The sequence below is a fragment of the Urocampus carinirostris genome, chromosome 17, assembly GCF_059441175.1.
Source record: "Urocampus carinirostris isolate Australia breed hairy pipefish chromosome 17, RoL_Ucar_1.0, whole genome shotgun sequence".
Taxonomy (NCBI): Eukaryota; Metazoa; Chordata; class Actinopteri; order Syngnathiformes; family Syngnathidae; genus Urocampus; species Urocampus carinirostris.
This window is the reverse complement of record NC_142365.1, coordinates 21,276,225-21,289,519: the sequence shown is the minus strand read 5'-3', so window position 1 is coordinate 21,289,519 and position 13,295 is coordinate 21,276,225. Positions and strand designations below refer to the sequence as shown.

At 41.0% G+C, this 13,295-nt stretch overlaps 1 protein-coding gene across 2 annotated transcripts in view; it reads left to right on the top strand.

The window, feature by feature from the left end:
• Positions 1-311: 311 nt before the first annotated feature.
• Positions 312-13,295, top strand: part of gabrb4 (gamma-aminobutyric acid type A receptor subunit beta4) — a 93,856-nt gene continuing 80,872 nt past the window's right edge. For both annotated transcript variants that reach the window (XM_088320713.1, XM_088320711.1), the window contains exons 1-2: positions 312-1,019; positions 10,012-10,100. In XM_088320713.1, coding sequence (XP_088176839.1) covers positions 940-1,019; positions 10,012-10,100 — 169 coding nt within the window. In that variant the 5' untranslated portion in view covers positions 312-939. The remainder of the gene's footprint in view (positions 1,020-10,011; positions 10,101-13,295) is intronic.

Here is a 13,295-nt window from a genome sequence, read left to right as displayed (position 1 = left end):
TGGTCAATGATCACACACTGTCCCTTCTTATATTCCTTCTGTCTCCATTTTATGTCAGAACTTTAAAAAAAGGAAGAAAAAATACAATAACTGTTGACGCTTGAATCGCAGGGTGCGCATTTCGGGGCTGGACTGGGACGCGCACGGAAGCGCAGACGCGGGTGGACTTTTTGAACCTGAGAAGAAGCGCGTTGGGGCTTGTTGGGGTGGGGGATCTGTCATCCATATCAGGGGTCTTTTCTTTGCTTTCCGTGCAGTCACATCAGCTCCGCTGACGTCTGCATCAGATATCACCACTTGCTTTCTTTTTCCTCCCCTCCCTCCCCAATGTTCATTTCCCCCTCAGTGACTTTGCGCTGATCTCCATCATCAGCATTACCATCATCATCATCTGCAGCAGTGACAAAACAGGGAATGATTTTTTTCCTTTCCTTTCTTTTTTTCTTTTTCTTACGGGGGGGGAGTCCACCGATCCAACCCAACAGGAGCGGCGTCTGGTTTTGCGTTTAGCTGCAAGCATGCAGCCTCTCCTTGTGCACATACTCGGACCGGGAAATTCCATGCACCGATTTGAATCGACTTTCCCCGTCTGATCGTTGACGTTTCCCGGCACTGCCATTGTTTTGTTTTAATTATTTGATTTAAACGTTTAGCGATCGTGCTCGTTTCTCGCCAAGATGTCCGATCTGTTGGTGCTGGTCGAGGGGGTTTGTGACCTGCACGGATTTCCATAGCGCAAGGGGAGGAATTATCAATATATTTGGTCACCGAGAAGCCTGCGTAAAGACGTCGCATGCATAGATGTAGGCGATAGTTTACGCCACGTTAGACTCCCCATTTCCCGTTTTTTTTTTCTTTCCCCCCTTTTTTTTTACTTTTATCCAGAGGGACCTGCTGGACCGGTTGGATTATAGAGACTAAAAACAAGGATTTGTGGAGATGTTGGGTCGTCAGGAAGAAAAAAGATGTGGAATTTTCTCTGCTCTGGCAGCTTTGTCCTTCGTATGCTTTTTTCAAAGGTAAGAAAATGATAAAGACATATTAACAGGGGTCTTCCATGTGTGCGCCTCCCCAAGAAACCAAAATCATAATGGGAACCTCATTGGGGGGATTGGGGGGCGCTGTTGATTCCATAAAAATCAGATTAGAATTCCCCCGATAGGTAATCTTGCACCTTTTGTGATGAATCCTGACTATACACAAATGGATTGTTTTCATGATAATTTCTCCACCTCATAGTTCGCGTTTTTTTTATTTCCACGCAACAACCTCCCATTATTGTCACCGAGGAGCATCATCACAGCATGCAGGATCCCCTTGACGATCAGTTTTATCGTTGAAGGCTCGATGAAGCGAGCATCCCTTGCGGCCTGCTCCCTTTCCCTCGTCTGCAGTCACCTACGGCCTCTGGAAACATCTCTTGAGGTGTAACTATGCCAGGAATTTCAAACATAAAGCCCGCAGGCCGGATCCGGCCCATTGGATGACTTAATCCAGGCCCACCATACATTTGTGATTATGTCCATAAAAGAAGCAAGTCTGTAGGTCATTTTCATCAAAAGTTATGATTTGTTTTAAATAAATAAAAACAAATACTAGAAGTCAGTGTTGAGTATGTATAGCGTGGTGTGTTGGTTGGTTCAGGTGAAAATCGGCATTCACTCAACTGTCAAAATAAACTATTTAACACATTAAATGGAAAACATGAAAATGGTTCCCCCCATTTTACTTAATGTGCTTAAAAAAAATCACTTTTCATCCGTGATTACAATTAGTATGGTAGGTCACTAACGTAGGCTGAATGATAAAGAATTATACGGACAAAGTTACACATTTGGAGTTGACATTCTTTCACTGACCCAGCCCCTCCGAGGACAGAACGTCAGGATCCGGCTCCAAAGCCAAACCGAATTCGACATCTCTGTACTATGCAATCCTGATACTGTATTTTGTGGACTTTGAGGTGCAACTAACAACCCCAAATTTGCCAAAAATGTAAAAGTGTGCCTTATAATCCTTATAAACCGGAAAAAAGTTGGATAAAACTGGAAACACATAGTTACAATTAAATTCTACGGCATACAATAACTCTACTGCCTTTGAAAAACATATAGAGTGGTGTGTAAATTCCCTCTTGTGGTTAACATGATCATTGTTTGTAGCTAAAAGGAAACAAAGGAGAAGCGCAAAACATCTATGGCAACTTAGCGCTATTCTTCGAACATTCATTGCAAATCCTTTTTTGTTTCACTTTGGACAATAATTGTCCGGAAGTATAAAACTTAGTATGATTACTTCAACGGAGATTTCTGTTCAAAGTAACATTTTTCAAAACATTACGCACCCTTGTTTGAACTGCTGTTAGCAAGTCTTTGCTTAGACTGCGTTTTTATAGTTAGCAAGCTAACGGGACTATTTTGTACCTTGTTTTAAGTTTTACGGCGATCTTATAAGGGTTATGGTCAAGGCTATAGTTTGGATAAAATGAAACTAAAGAAAATAAGTCTAGTTATTTGGGACGTCGTTCACTAGCTGTGTGGCTGGCGAAAAATGGGATACTCCTGAGTGAGGACAATACACTAATTGTTCAAGACGAAAATAACATTTCTGATGTTTCGCTTTGTGTTCTTTTCCTTGACCAAACCAAGTATCCGAACTATGAAAAATAGAGCTAGAGAGAAGCGATGCAGTTGAGGACATTTATTACAAAGTTTCAAAATAAAGTTAAAAACAGAGTGCACTCTGGTGCAGTCGATAGGAAGTGCGTCATCGAAATTTGTTAACTATAGTTTTGATAGGAAAGGTGTGTGGATTTGTGAGGATCTCGCATTGCAAGGCAAAAAGAAATGGAGAACTCCCTCTACAAGATTTAGTACTGCACATTCCTGAGACATGAAAGGTTGTATCATAAGATAAGGGCAGAAGACCATTGCTGGGAAAATACTGGATACAGCTAGTAAATGTGATGATCAAACAATAAACTTACTCAGGGTGGAAAAATCATGTCATGGTGACAACATACTCAGTGACCTATTTTAATAATCTAACACCGTTTATGAAAGAATTAATCCATTTTCGGGCGAAACAAGACTTCATAATCCTAATTTATGTTCTCTGAAATAAATTGTTTTGTTTTAAATGTATTTATTCATTTTTATGCAAACCTAGCTCTTACTGTCGTTTTAATTCCATGAGGCTTATAGTCCAATGCGCCTTACATATGAAAAATATATCACAACAGACTATTTTCTGGCGGTAATCCTTTCAATCTAGTGTACCTTATAGTGCTTAAAACACGAAACATCTTGGAATTCGGCAGGGTGGGTATCCCTGTGGGATGCCAGGTAGGCAATCTTGTCAGGTGTCGCCCATCTCACTCACGATGCCTTCGGGGGTCCAACCTACAGGTTTTTTTGAGAATCAGACTAGATGAACAGCTGCGCTTACGTGCTAAATGAGCGGCGCATCCCCTCACTAAGCTGCCGAGTATGGGATTTCTATCAGGGGAGGCATTTTTGGATCGCGTTAATGATTTCTCGCTGCAAAGGAGAAACAAATAAACACTGATATTTAACACTTTGCTGTTATAAAGCAGGGGTGGGTGATACCTGGGATTTTTGGTCTCGATCAGATACAAGTAAGTACGGGTCTGAATCGATCGATTCCGATACCGATCATTTTTGCCCGTAAATGTCATGATCATTCAATAACTGAACGCTACCCCCTTGAACTAGTTTATAATTATGAGAAAAAAAAAGATATTAGGCACTGAAAAGGTTCCAATAACTACGATGAACACTGTAACAGTAAACAAATAAAGATATAAATATAACTATTACAACTGTTTCAGAACAAAAGTCAAGAGAGTCAAACCAAAATAAAGCAACAATGTAACGAAAATACAAATACAACAAAGTCACCGTGACAACTGTAGTACAGTCCAGTACAATATTTTGAAAATTAAAATAAAGTGAAATTAGTGTAAACAATACTTCATAAAAACCTTTAACAGTATAAATATAAAATACTTTTACTATAAAAAACGGATTCAGAACAAAAGTCAAAAGAGTCAAACAAAAAAGTGGAGTCATTTAACAAAAATATGTACGGCGGCGCGGTGGTTAGCGCATGTGCGGAGCAGTTCATGTCTAGGGAACCTCCTGCGTGGGTTCAAATCCAGCTCCAGACTTCCTGTGCGGAGTTTGTATGTTCTCCCCGTGCTTGCGTGCGTTTCCTCCGGGCACTCCGGTTTCCTCCCACATTCCAAAGACATGCATTTCAGGTGGACTGGCAGGTCCAAATTGTCCCTAGGTGTGAATGAGCGAGTGAGTTGTCTGTCCCCGTGTGCCCTGTGATTGGCTGGCGACCAGTTCAGGGTGTCCCCTGCCCACTGCCCGATGATTGCTGGAATGGGCTCCAGCACCCCCGCGACCCTACTGAGGATAAGCGGTGTAGCTAATGAGATAAGATGAGAGATGTATTCTTTCTAACAATGTTAAAAAAATAATAAATTCCATTACACAGTATGTTGAAAATAAAATAAGTAGAGAAAATACTGTTTTAAACACAATTGGAACAAATATAAAAGTTATAATGAACCTTAACACCCACCCAATACATTATCATGGTGATAGTTGTAACGGGAACACAATTTCAACCGGGACAGGCTACAAAATTGGCTGAGGAACCCCAATCTACCCGTCAGAGTACAGAAGCGGCCCAGGGACCCATTCCTTGCCGCCAGGCCAGGGTACAGAAGCGACCGAGTGAGACCCCCCTCGCCACCGGGGACGGAGGTAGAAGATTCCCTCAGGGCCCTTTGGCATATAGGTCACTCTGCCATGCTTTCGGAGGTGGACCCGAATGCAGGGGACCCGGAATCGAGGCAGGAGTATTCATCAAAGGATAGTAATTATTAACAAAAACAGGAACAAACAAACAAACCATGTCTTAAAACCACTAGCAAAGTGTCCAAACCAGGAAGAGAAACCAAGGCTCACATAGTAACAAAAGACAGGATGAAATAGGCAAATGCAATGACCCGACGCAGTGTGCTGTCTGAGCAGTCAGTATTAAGGATTGGTATATTTTGGCACAGGTGTGTGGAGCTTGTGCACAGGTGTGTGCAGTTCAGCAACCTTTCTCCAGTTTCGTGCCTGATCCTGACACATGATGCAATGTGCCACAGTTGACGGCACTAGACGTTCGTTTTTCACGGGCCTGACATGGAATGAGTCCAGAGAGGCATTGCCGTTCCTGAGAAATAGCACCACGGCACAGTTCAGCTCGTCACACGAGACCAGCGCTAATAAAAATGATACTCAGGGGAACAGCCTTCTGACCCGTATCCCCGCGCCGTAGCCAATTTTTTGACCTTGCGTGAAGTGATGCAAATGCACCCGTATGAACAGAAAGGTGTACTATTCAAGAGGAGCAGCTTCAGAGAAGTCCTAGACGGCTGCAAATTCATTGCTTCGGACGACATAAATATACATGACAGTGGGCTGTATAAGAGGGCCTATGCATGTTATGGTCCAATGCGTATACAATAAACGCGCCCCCACCCAACCTACTCCCAACAAACACGTACCATTCCTCTTCTCTTAATGCAGGGATGTCAAACTCAGTTTTGCTCGGGGTCTGGATTCAGGCTTCACGTTTTCAGGTAGGCCAGGTCAGTAAAAAAAATGTCAACGCCAAATACCTCATTTTCCAGTGATATGCTTTATAATTCAGTCTATGTTTGTACCCTACCTTAAAAATTGTAATCATGTATGATTGGGGATCTTTTCTAAGCACAGCACTATTATCCACAAAAAATGTCGGACATATTTTGCATTGAATGTGTTACAATTATGTTAATTTTAACAGTAATTGCAGCCTTACACCTGAACCAACTAACCATAAAAAAATATCATAGAAACTACAGTGGGTGCTAGGAATAAAAAATACGCTTGCCTCAATAACCAAAGAAAAAAGAAAGACAAAATAATAGTTTTAGAGGTGAATGGGCAGTAAACTTAGATCAAACTATTACTCTGGGCCTACTGAAGCTGATAAAATACTGCACAATAGTGTCTTTAACATGAAATCAGACTGGACGTCAGTTCTTTTATATTTTCTCTTGTGACGGAAAGGAGCATCCATCCATCCATTATCTGCACCGCTTATCCTCAGTTGGGTCGCGGGTGTGCTGGAGCCCATCCCAGTCATCTTTGGCAGTGGGCAGGGGACAACCTGAACTGGTTGCCAGCCAGTAGCAGGGCACACAGAAACAGACTCACTCATTCACACCTAGGGACAATTAACCTGCATGTTTTTGGGAATGTGGGAGGAAACTGGAGTGGCCGTAGGAAACTCACACAGGCACGGGAGAACATGCAAACTCCACATGAGAGGCTGCGGTAGCTGGACTTGAACCCTGAACCTCCGCACGGTGGGGCTGCGTGCTAACCACCCCCAGCCGCTGTGCCACCCTACGTGAAGAAGCATTTGATTTGTATTTATTAAAGAAGTCAAACCGTTTGATGAAAAAAAGCTGACTTGCTTTTTTTACCATACTCAGAAATTCACGATAAGCCAGGTTAAATCATTCAACGGGCTTGATCCAGTCCGCGGGCCGTAAGTTTTACATGACGAACCTAATGCTTCATTTTAGTTTTAGTTCATTTTAGTTTTTTGCTTTTTTTCATTTTAATATTATTACCTATAAGGATCAATTTGACTCATATATACACTATGTACTTCAAGATCAAGGGTAAAAACCTTTTTTTAGCAAAATAATTTAAATGGTAAAGGGTAAATGGTCTGCCTTTACATAGCGCTTTTCAAGTCAATGAAGACCTCCCAAAGCGCTTTACAATGTGCTTCACACTTACCCATTCACACACACACACTCACACACCAATAGGGAATCAGTCATGCAAGGCGCCTACCTGCTTATTGGGGGCATAAGGGATTCAGTGTCTTGCCCAAGGACACTTCGACACATAATAATAATAATAATAATAATAATAATAATAATAATTTCCTTTGTATTGTCATTCTTTGTAACAATGTACACAGAACGAAATGTCGATACACCTGGCCCGTTGTAGCGAGTCGATGCAGCCGCAGCCAACAGAGGGCGCCTGTGACCTTTTGATCCCAAGATGAGCGCTCTACCTCCTAAATTTAAAATTGCCTAAATTTACTAGAAATATAAAATGAAAAGCACAAGAGTTCAAAACAAGAAAAACAAATTTGCAAGACCAAACAAACTAGAGCCAAGAAGGAACAAATGACAATTAAATAACAAAATCAGGGTAAACGTCTGTGTGCAAGAACTTGCATATGTATGTACTTGAGAATAAAAAATTAACACTTTTAGTGTCTTTATTTCAGAGATTTTACTTGCAGTTGATGCATAATATGGACAGTTCACATACGGTGTTATGTTCACTATTGTTTTATAATCTGGTTTTCATAGCTGGGTAGAAACTGACCCTAACAATAAAAATGTAATTTTGATTGGAGAATTTTACGATATATATATATATATATAATTTTTAGCATGATTTGGTTGAAATAGACATTCTTGACAAACCTTAAGAAGCCTTGATGCAGTAAAAAATGAATGCGCTTCCTGTATACAGTGGTGATTCTACACTAAATTACTCTCCCTCCAAGCGCCCTTCCACTGAGCCCCCCTTCCCCATCCAAAAATGGCCTAGACACATAATAAACATGAATAAAAGAGGTATATATATTTGTCAATTGCAAAAATGCTTAAAAAAGTATAAATACACTGTATACATAAACATGCTAAATATTTATTTTAAAAAAATGATTAAATGATAAATACAACAGTATATACAAAACAATTGAAACAATGTTGTTGACTCATTGTTTTTGTCCTGTTTTCATTTTATTGTTCGAAATAAAAGTTTTCATTCATTCATTAATTCAATATTGAATAACAAAAAAAACTTAATTACACAAGTCAGACCAAATCATAAAATCACCCACAATTGAATATCCATCCATGATCTGCACTGCTTATCCTCAGTAGGGTTGCGGGGGTGCTGGAGCCCATCCCACGTATCTTCAGGCAGGGGACACCCTGAACTGGTTGCCAGCCAATCGTAGGGCACATAGAGACAGACAAGTCACTCGCTCATTCACACCTAGGGACAATTTGGACCCGCCAATTATCCTAACATGCATGTTTTTGGAATGTGGGAGGAAACCAGAGTGCCCGGACAAAACCCACGCAAGCACGGGGAGAACATGCAAACTCCGTACAGGAAAGTTAAATCCCATGACTTCAGAACTGTACCGCGGAGGCGCTAACCACTCAGCCGCCGTGCAGCCCACAATTGAATATACACTTAAGAAATGTACTTGTATGAAAAGAAAACAAACTTAAACCTGACCTTTCTGGCTTTTCGTGATGCAAAATCTTCGATGATATCGTCATAAGCGATTTGGTCCACTATTTAGCGATGGATGCTGATGACAGTACGGCCAGTGCGCTGTTCCTGAGATAAGGTTGAACTCAGGTACGACCTGATCAATTTCAGTTTTCGAAAAGCTCCTTCTGCTTGAGCCACCCTGACTGGCAGAGTGAGTGCAATCCTGAGGGCAGTCCAAAAATTTGGGTAGATCTCCTCTAGATCCTTATTATCTATGAAGGAGGAGCATGGTTTTTGATGAACCTTTCATTCATGGCCTGGATACCAACCTTCCGGTATCATATAAAGAAAAGTATTTGCATACCTTGATCCATTACTCATTTTTCTTCATCTTCTTTTCTTTTTTTTCTAAATTGGGCACCGGATGGCTTGGGACGTTCTTTTTCCATATCTGTTTATTTTCTCCTCTTCTTGAATGTAAACAGATGTCCATCACTCACAAAAAGCGGTCAAGGCTAACCCAATTCACCCGAGTGACCTCATAATCGGTTTTGTACCACATATTCGATCCATTTCGAACAATTTAGAAAAATGTGCAGCCGTTTTCAAAGTTATTTATGATGTGCGGGAGCCACCAACAGGAGCCACAAACTAATTATGCCATGTACAGTATAGTAATACCGTGAATCCCCCCCTGCAACCGTTTATTTTGAGAGACCTTGTGAGAGGTGAACTGACCCCCACGCCGTCCCTCTTCTACGTTTTGCACACCTTCGAAAGCTAGCTATGGCATCAAAGCTGCAACAAAAGGGTACCTGTTTGACAAGAGGCAAAGTTTATTGTTAGATAATACAAATTTGCTTTCCGGTGCACATTTATTATAATTTTTTTATTATTTTCGGAAGTTCTCGTACCGGCCCCCATGTGTCAGGGTTAAAATGCTGCCCCGGGTGGCTCTCCGCCTTGCCTTTGCCTAAAACCGCGACTCTCTATGTGCATTTAAACTCAAAGAGTGGTGACCCTAACACAAGAGGATAATTAAAACAACCCTCGTTTCATGCGTTTTCTTTTGTGACGCAATGCATTTTAGTGTACATTAATTGGACGTGAACCTTAAAGTGTGATAACTTAGCTATTTATGAATATTTTTTACTTCCAACCACTCAATATATTCAGTGGCATTAGACTTACGTATGAACATATAGTTTTTCATTACGGGTCGGGTCAGACCTAAAATGTCAATCAATACCTTCGGGACTGCCGGGCTTTTCTTTCGCTGACTTTTTTAATTATTATCGACCAGCACCATCGTAGTGCTTCTTTCTATGTTCCAAGGGTCTTAGACTTTGTTAGAGTCGTGCAAAAGACAGACTCCAGGTATTGTGTGTCCGTCCGGCGCAGAGCCCATCGAAAGCCTCCCCCCTCTTGCAGTCCGCGTTGCCGGTTCCCCTGAGCGGCCCATGTTGGCAGCAAGTCCCCTCCGTCCATTCCAATACGACCTGATATCAGTGGCTGCCATTGCCTGATAATTTCTACTTGCAACCACATTTGGGAATCAATGTCATTGTCAATAACTGCTGTTAGAAATTACATTTCATTGTTGTGTTCTACCCACCAGCTCCACTGGAAGTGGGATGTCTGTGGCCAAGACGACCGTGGACAAGTTGCTGAAGGGATACGACATCCGTTTGCGGCCTGATTTTGGAGGTACGTGTCTTGCAAGCTCTTGCATAAAAAGTGTCTGTGCTGCACGATCTGTGAGTCACTCCTCTGAGATTGTGTCCGAGACTCTCGCCTGTGGCAAACCCTCGCTTTCAAGTAATTGCGCTCTGTGTTGATACTATCGCATAACAAAGATAGCTTCACTATAAAAGAAGGTTAAATGTGGACATTGGCCGTAGTGCATACAATGTTACGAAAAGAAACATGCGGGAAGTAACAAACCCATGAATTATAATCTCCGCTTCAGACAGAGACAGCATAGCACGAATTTTAGCAATGTTGCGAAGATGGAAAAAAAGCTGTTCTAGTCATATTCCTAACGTGTTTTTGGAAGGACAGATTGGGGTCAAATGTGGCACCTACATGTTTGACTGAGTCACTCTGGGTGATATTACATTTGTCAACATTCAGACCAGTTTCTGAGAACAAGTCACGGCATTTAGATGGACCAATAACTAACATTTCGGTCTTTTCAGAGTTAGGGCGCAAGAAGTTGAGTGACATCCATCTTTTTATCTCAGTGAGGCAGGCCTCCAAATTTCCACAGTTTAGTGAGGCCGATTCCTCCATCGGAAGATATAGTTGAGTGTGATCCGCATAGCAATGGAAACCGATATTATACTTGGGAATAATATAAACTAATGGAAGCATGTAAATGCTGAAAAGGAGGGGGGCAAGTACTGAACCCTGTGGAATACCACAAGTAACACTAAAGAGCTCAGATGTCCTTTCAGATGTCATGTCTGAACTGATCCTGGTCAAAAGTAGGATTTTACAGGTACGAAACCCGATCCTGTCTATGTCTAATAGCAATACAAGTTTCGTATTCCATCCAGCCACAAATGTCTGCGTTGCAAGGCATTAACTGCTACACATACAGGCTATAACCCATTTAGCCGCTTTTGAAAATCAAAGAGTGGTGCCAGGCAGACGTCATTAAAGGAACATGGTAATAAAGTGTGGTGTCAATTATGTATGCAAGGAAACCAATAGACAATGGTCCACCGCTTAAACAGTTTTGCCTGGCCAAAAAACAAATTTACTGTAAATGGAAACATATCAACATAGATACAGTTATAATAATAATAATAATAATAATTTCCTTGTATTGTCATTCTGTGTAACAATGTACACAGAACGAAATGTCGATTGCACCGGACCCGTTGTAGCGAGCCGATGCAGCCGCAGCCAACAGAGGGCGCCGCCGACCACTTTTTAAGTCTTAGGAATGACTCGGCCGGGGCGCGAACCACCGACCTCCCAGTCTCAAAGCGGGCGCCTTACCATCTAGGCTACTGAGCTGGTTTACCATGTATATACATTTTTTGATTTTACATGATCTGCTGCATTAATTTAATTTTATGTTTAACTGATAAACAAGTTTATTGAATCCTTCCATTGTTTGGATCACAAAGTCGCTGCACTAATCTCATTTAAGTTATTGGTTTAAGTATGCACTGCCAAGAAAATGTTCAAATAATAAACCCCTTTAAGCATAGCACTATCATATTCAGTTTTATGATAATGTATGTCAAAAATAACCCAAATTTGGTCAAAAACATACATGTATACATACCTCAGACAATGGTTCCCTGCATTAACCGTGGCAATTTCCCAATTAAGCTATAATAAACCTCAGAAACACAGCGCGGGACCTATTTACTCACAGTAGGACTGTCTATACAGAATCACGGTTTAAGGATCCATTATTTTCTTGGGTCGTAGGGGCAACACTTCCTGTGGTGTGTCTTTGGCAAGTACAGCCTGGCAATCCCTATCAGTCTCCAGGTAGTTTTTTGGGGGTATGGGTTTGCTCCTGCACATGAAACACAGATAGTGCTAGTTAACCTGTTTAACAAAAGCAGGAGAGGCCTCCTGATCTGACCCATATACAGCACTTTCATCACACCGGCCACCGTTGTTCTTCAGTGCAATGCTTCGTACATGATGAAAAGGACCTCTGCAAACACAGGCAACGACATGGGACTATGCTCATGGGTGGGTTGGTGTTTCCCTTTTACCACTAGGGTTGTAGGGGCAAGATTTTCTGCGGTGTCTTGGGCAAGTATAGCCTGGTGGCACACATCACTCCACAGGCCAATAGATCCTAATTCACTGTGGAAAAACTTTTGAGTATTTTATGCAGAATACTGTGACAATATTAGCAATCTGCAATGATCTCTAGTGACCAAGACGATCTGAATTAGAGCCTAAATATTCAAGACAAGATTGGTCGAACAAAAATGTTTTTTTTTTTGTATTTTCCGTACAAATTTTATTATTCGGCGTAAACAATTTCAAATGTTTAAAAACAAAGTAAAACATACAGGGAAATTGTATTGTTCTTTACGAAACAGCCTTTGACAATTTTTGCTTTATTTTATGTACACTTGTTTTTAAAGATTTACCCTTTTGGGGTTGGAGGGTCTGGTTGGGTCTACAACAAATAGACACATATTTCTTAAAAAATGGAAGAAAACCCCCCACAATTCTCGATATTGGAAACCAAATGATTAATTTGTGTCATTTTAACAAACTGACCCAGTTATTTGGAATTGTCTTGTGCAGTATGACCCAATTTTGGATTGTCTTTTATCAAAGAGACTACTTTTAGTTGATTTATTAGACTACTACAAACTCTTATTAATATTATAGGTATTTTATGGACCTACAGTATTTTGGGAAATTTGAGTTAAATCAACCATGTCAACCATGTGGCCCGTGGGTCAAATTTGGCCCGTTGGATGATATAACACGGCTCGTCGTAAATTTCTGAGTATGTCGAAAAAAGCAGTTCTCTAGCTATTTCTTTCAACAGTTATGATTTTTTTTTTATTAAATAAAAACCAAATACTTCCTGCCGCTACAGGGCATTAATAGTATAAAAGAGCTGACGTCCAGTCTGGTATGTTAAAAACAACATTGTGCAGTATTTCCTCAGCTTCAGTAGACCCAGCCTCATAGGTTGATCTGACTCGATGCCCATTTTTTAATTATTATTATATCAAAGCTGTATGACAATTGAAACAAGTATATTTTATTCTTAGCTCCTACTAGAGTTTGTTTATGTTTGTGATGTTGGTGGTGATTAGGTTCAGATGTAAAGCTGCATTGACAAAGCAGATTCGATGCCAAACATGAAAATCATTTTGTTTCCATTACTTGTGAATAAATGACTTG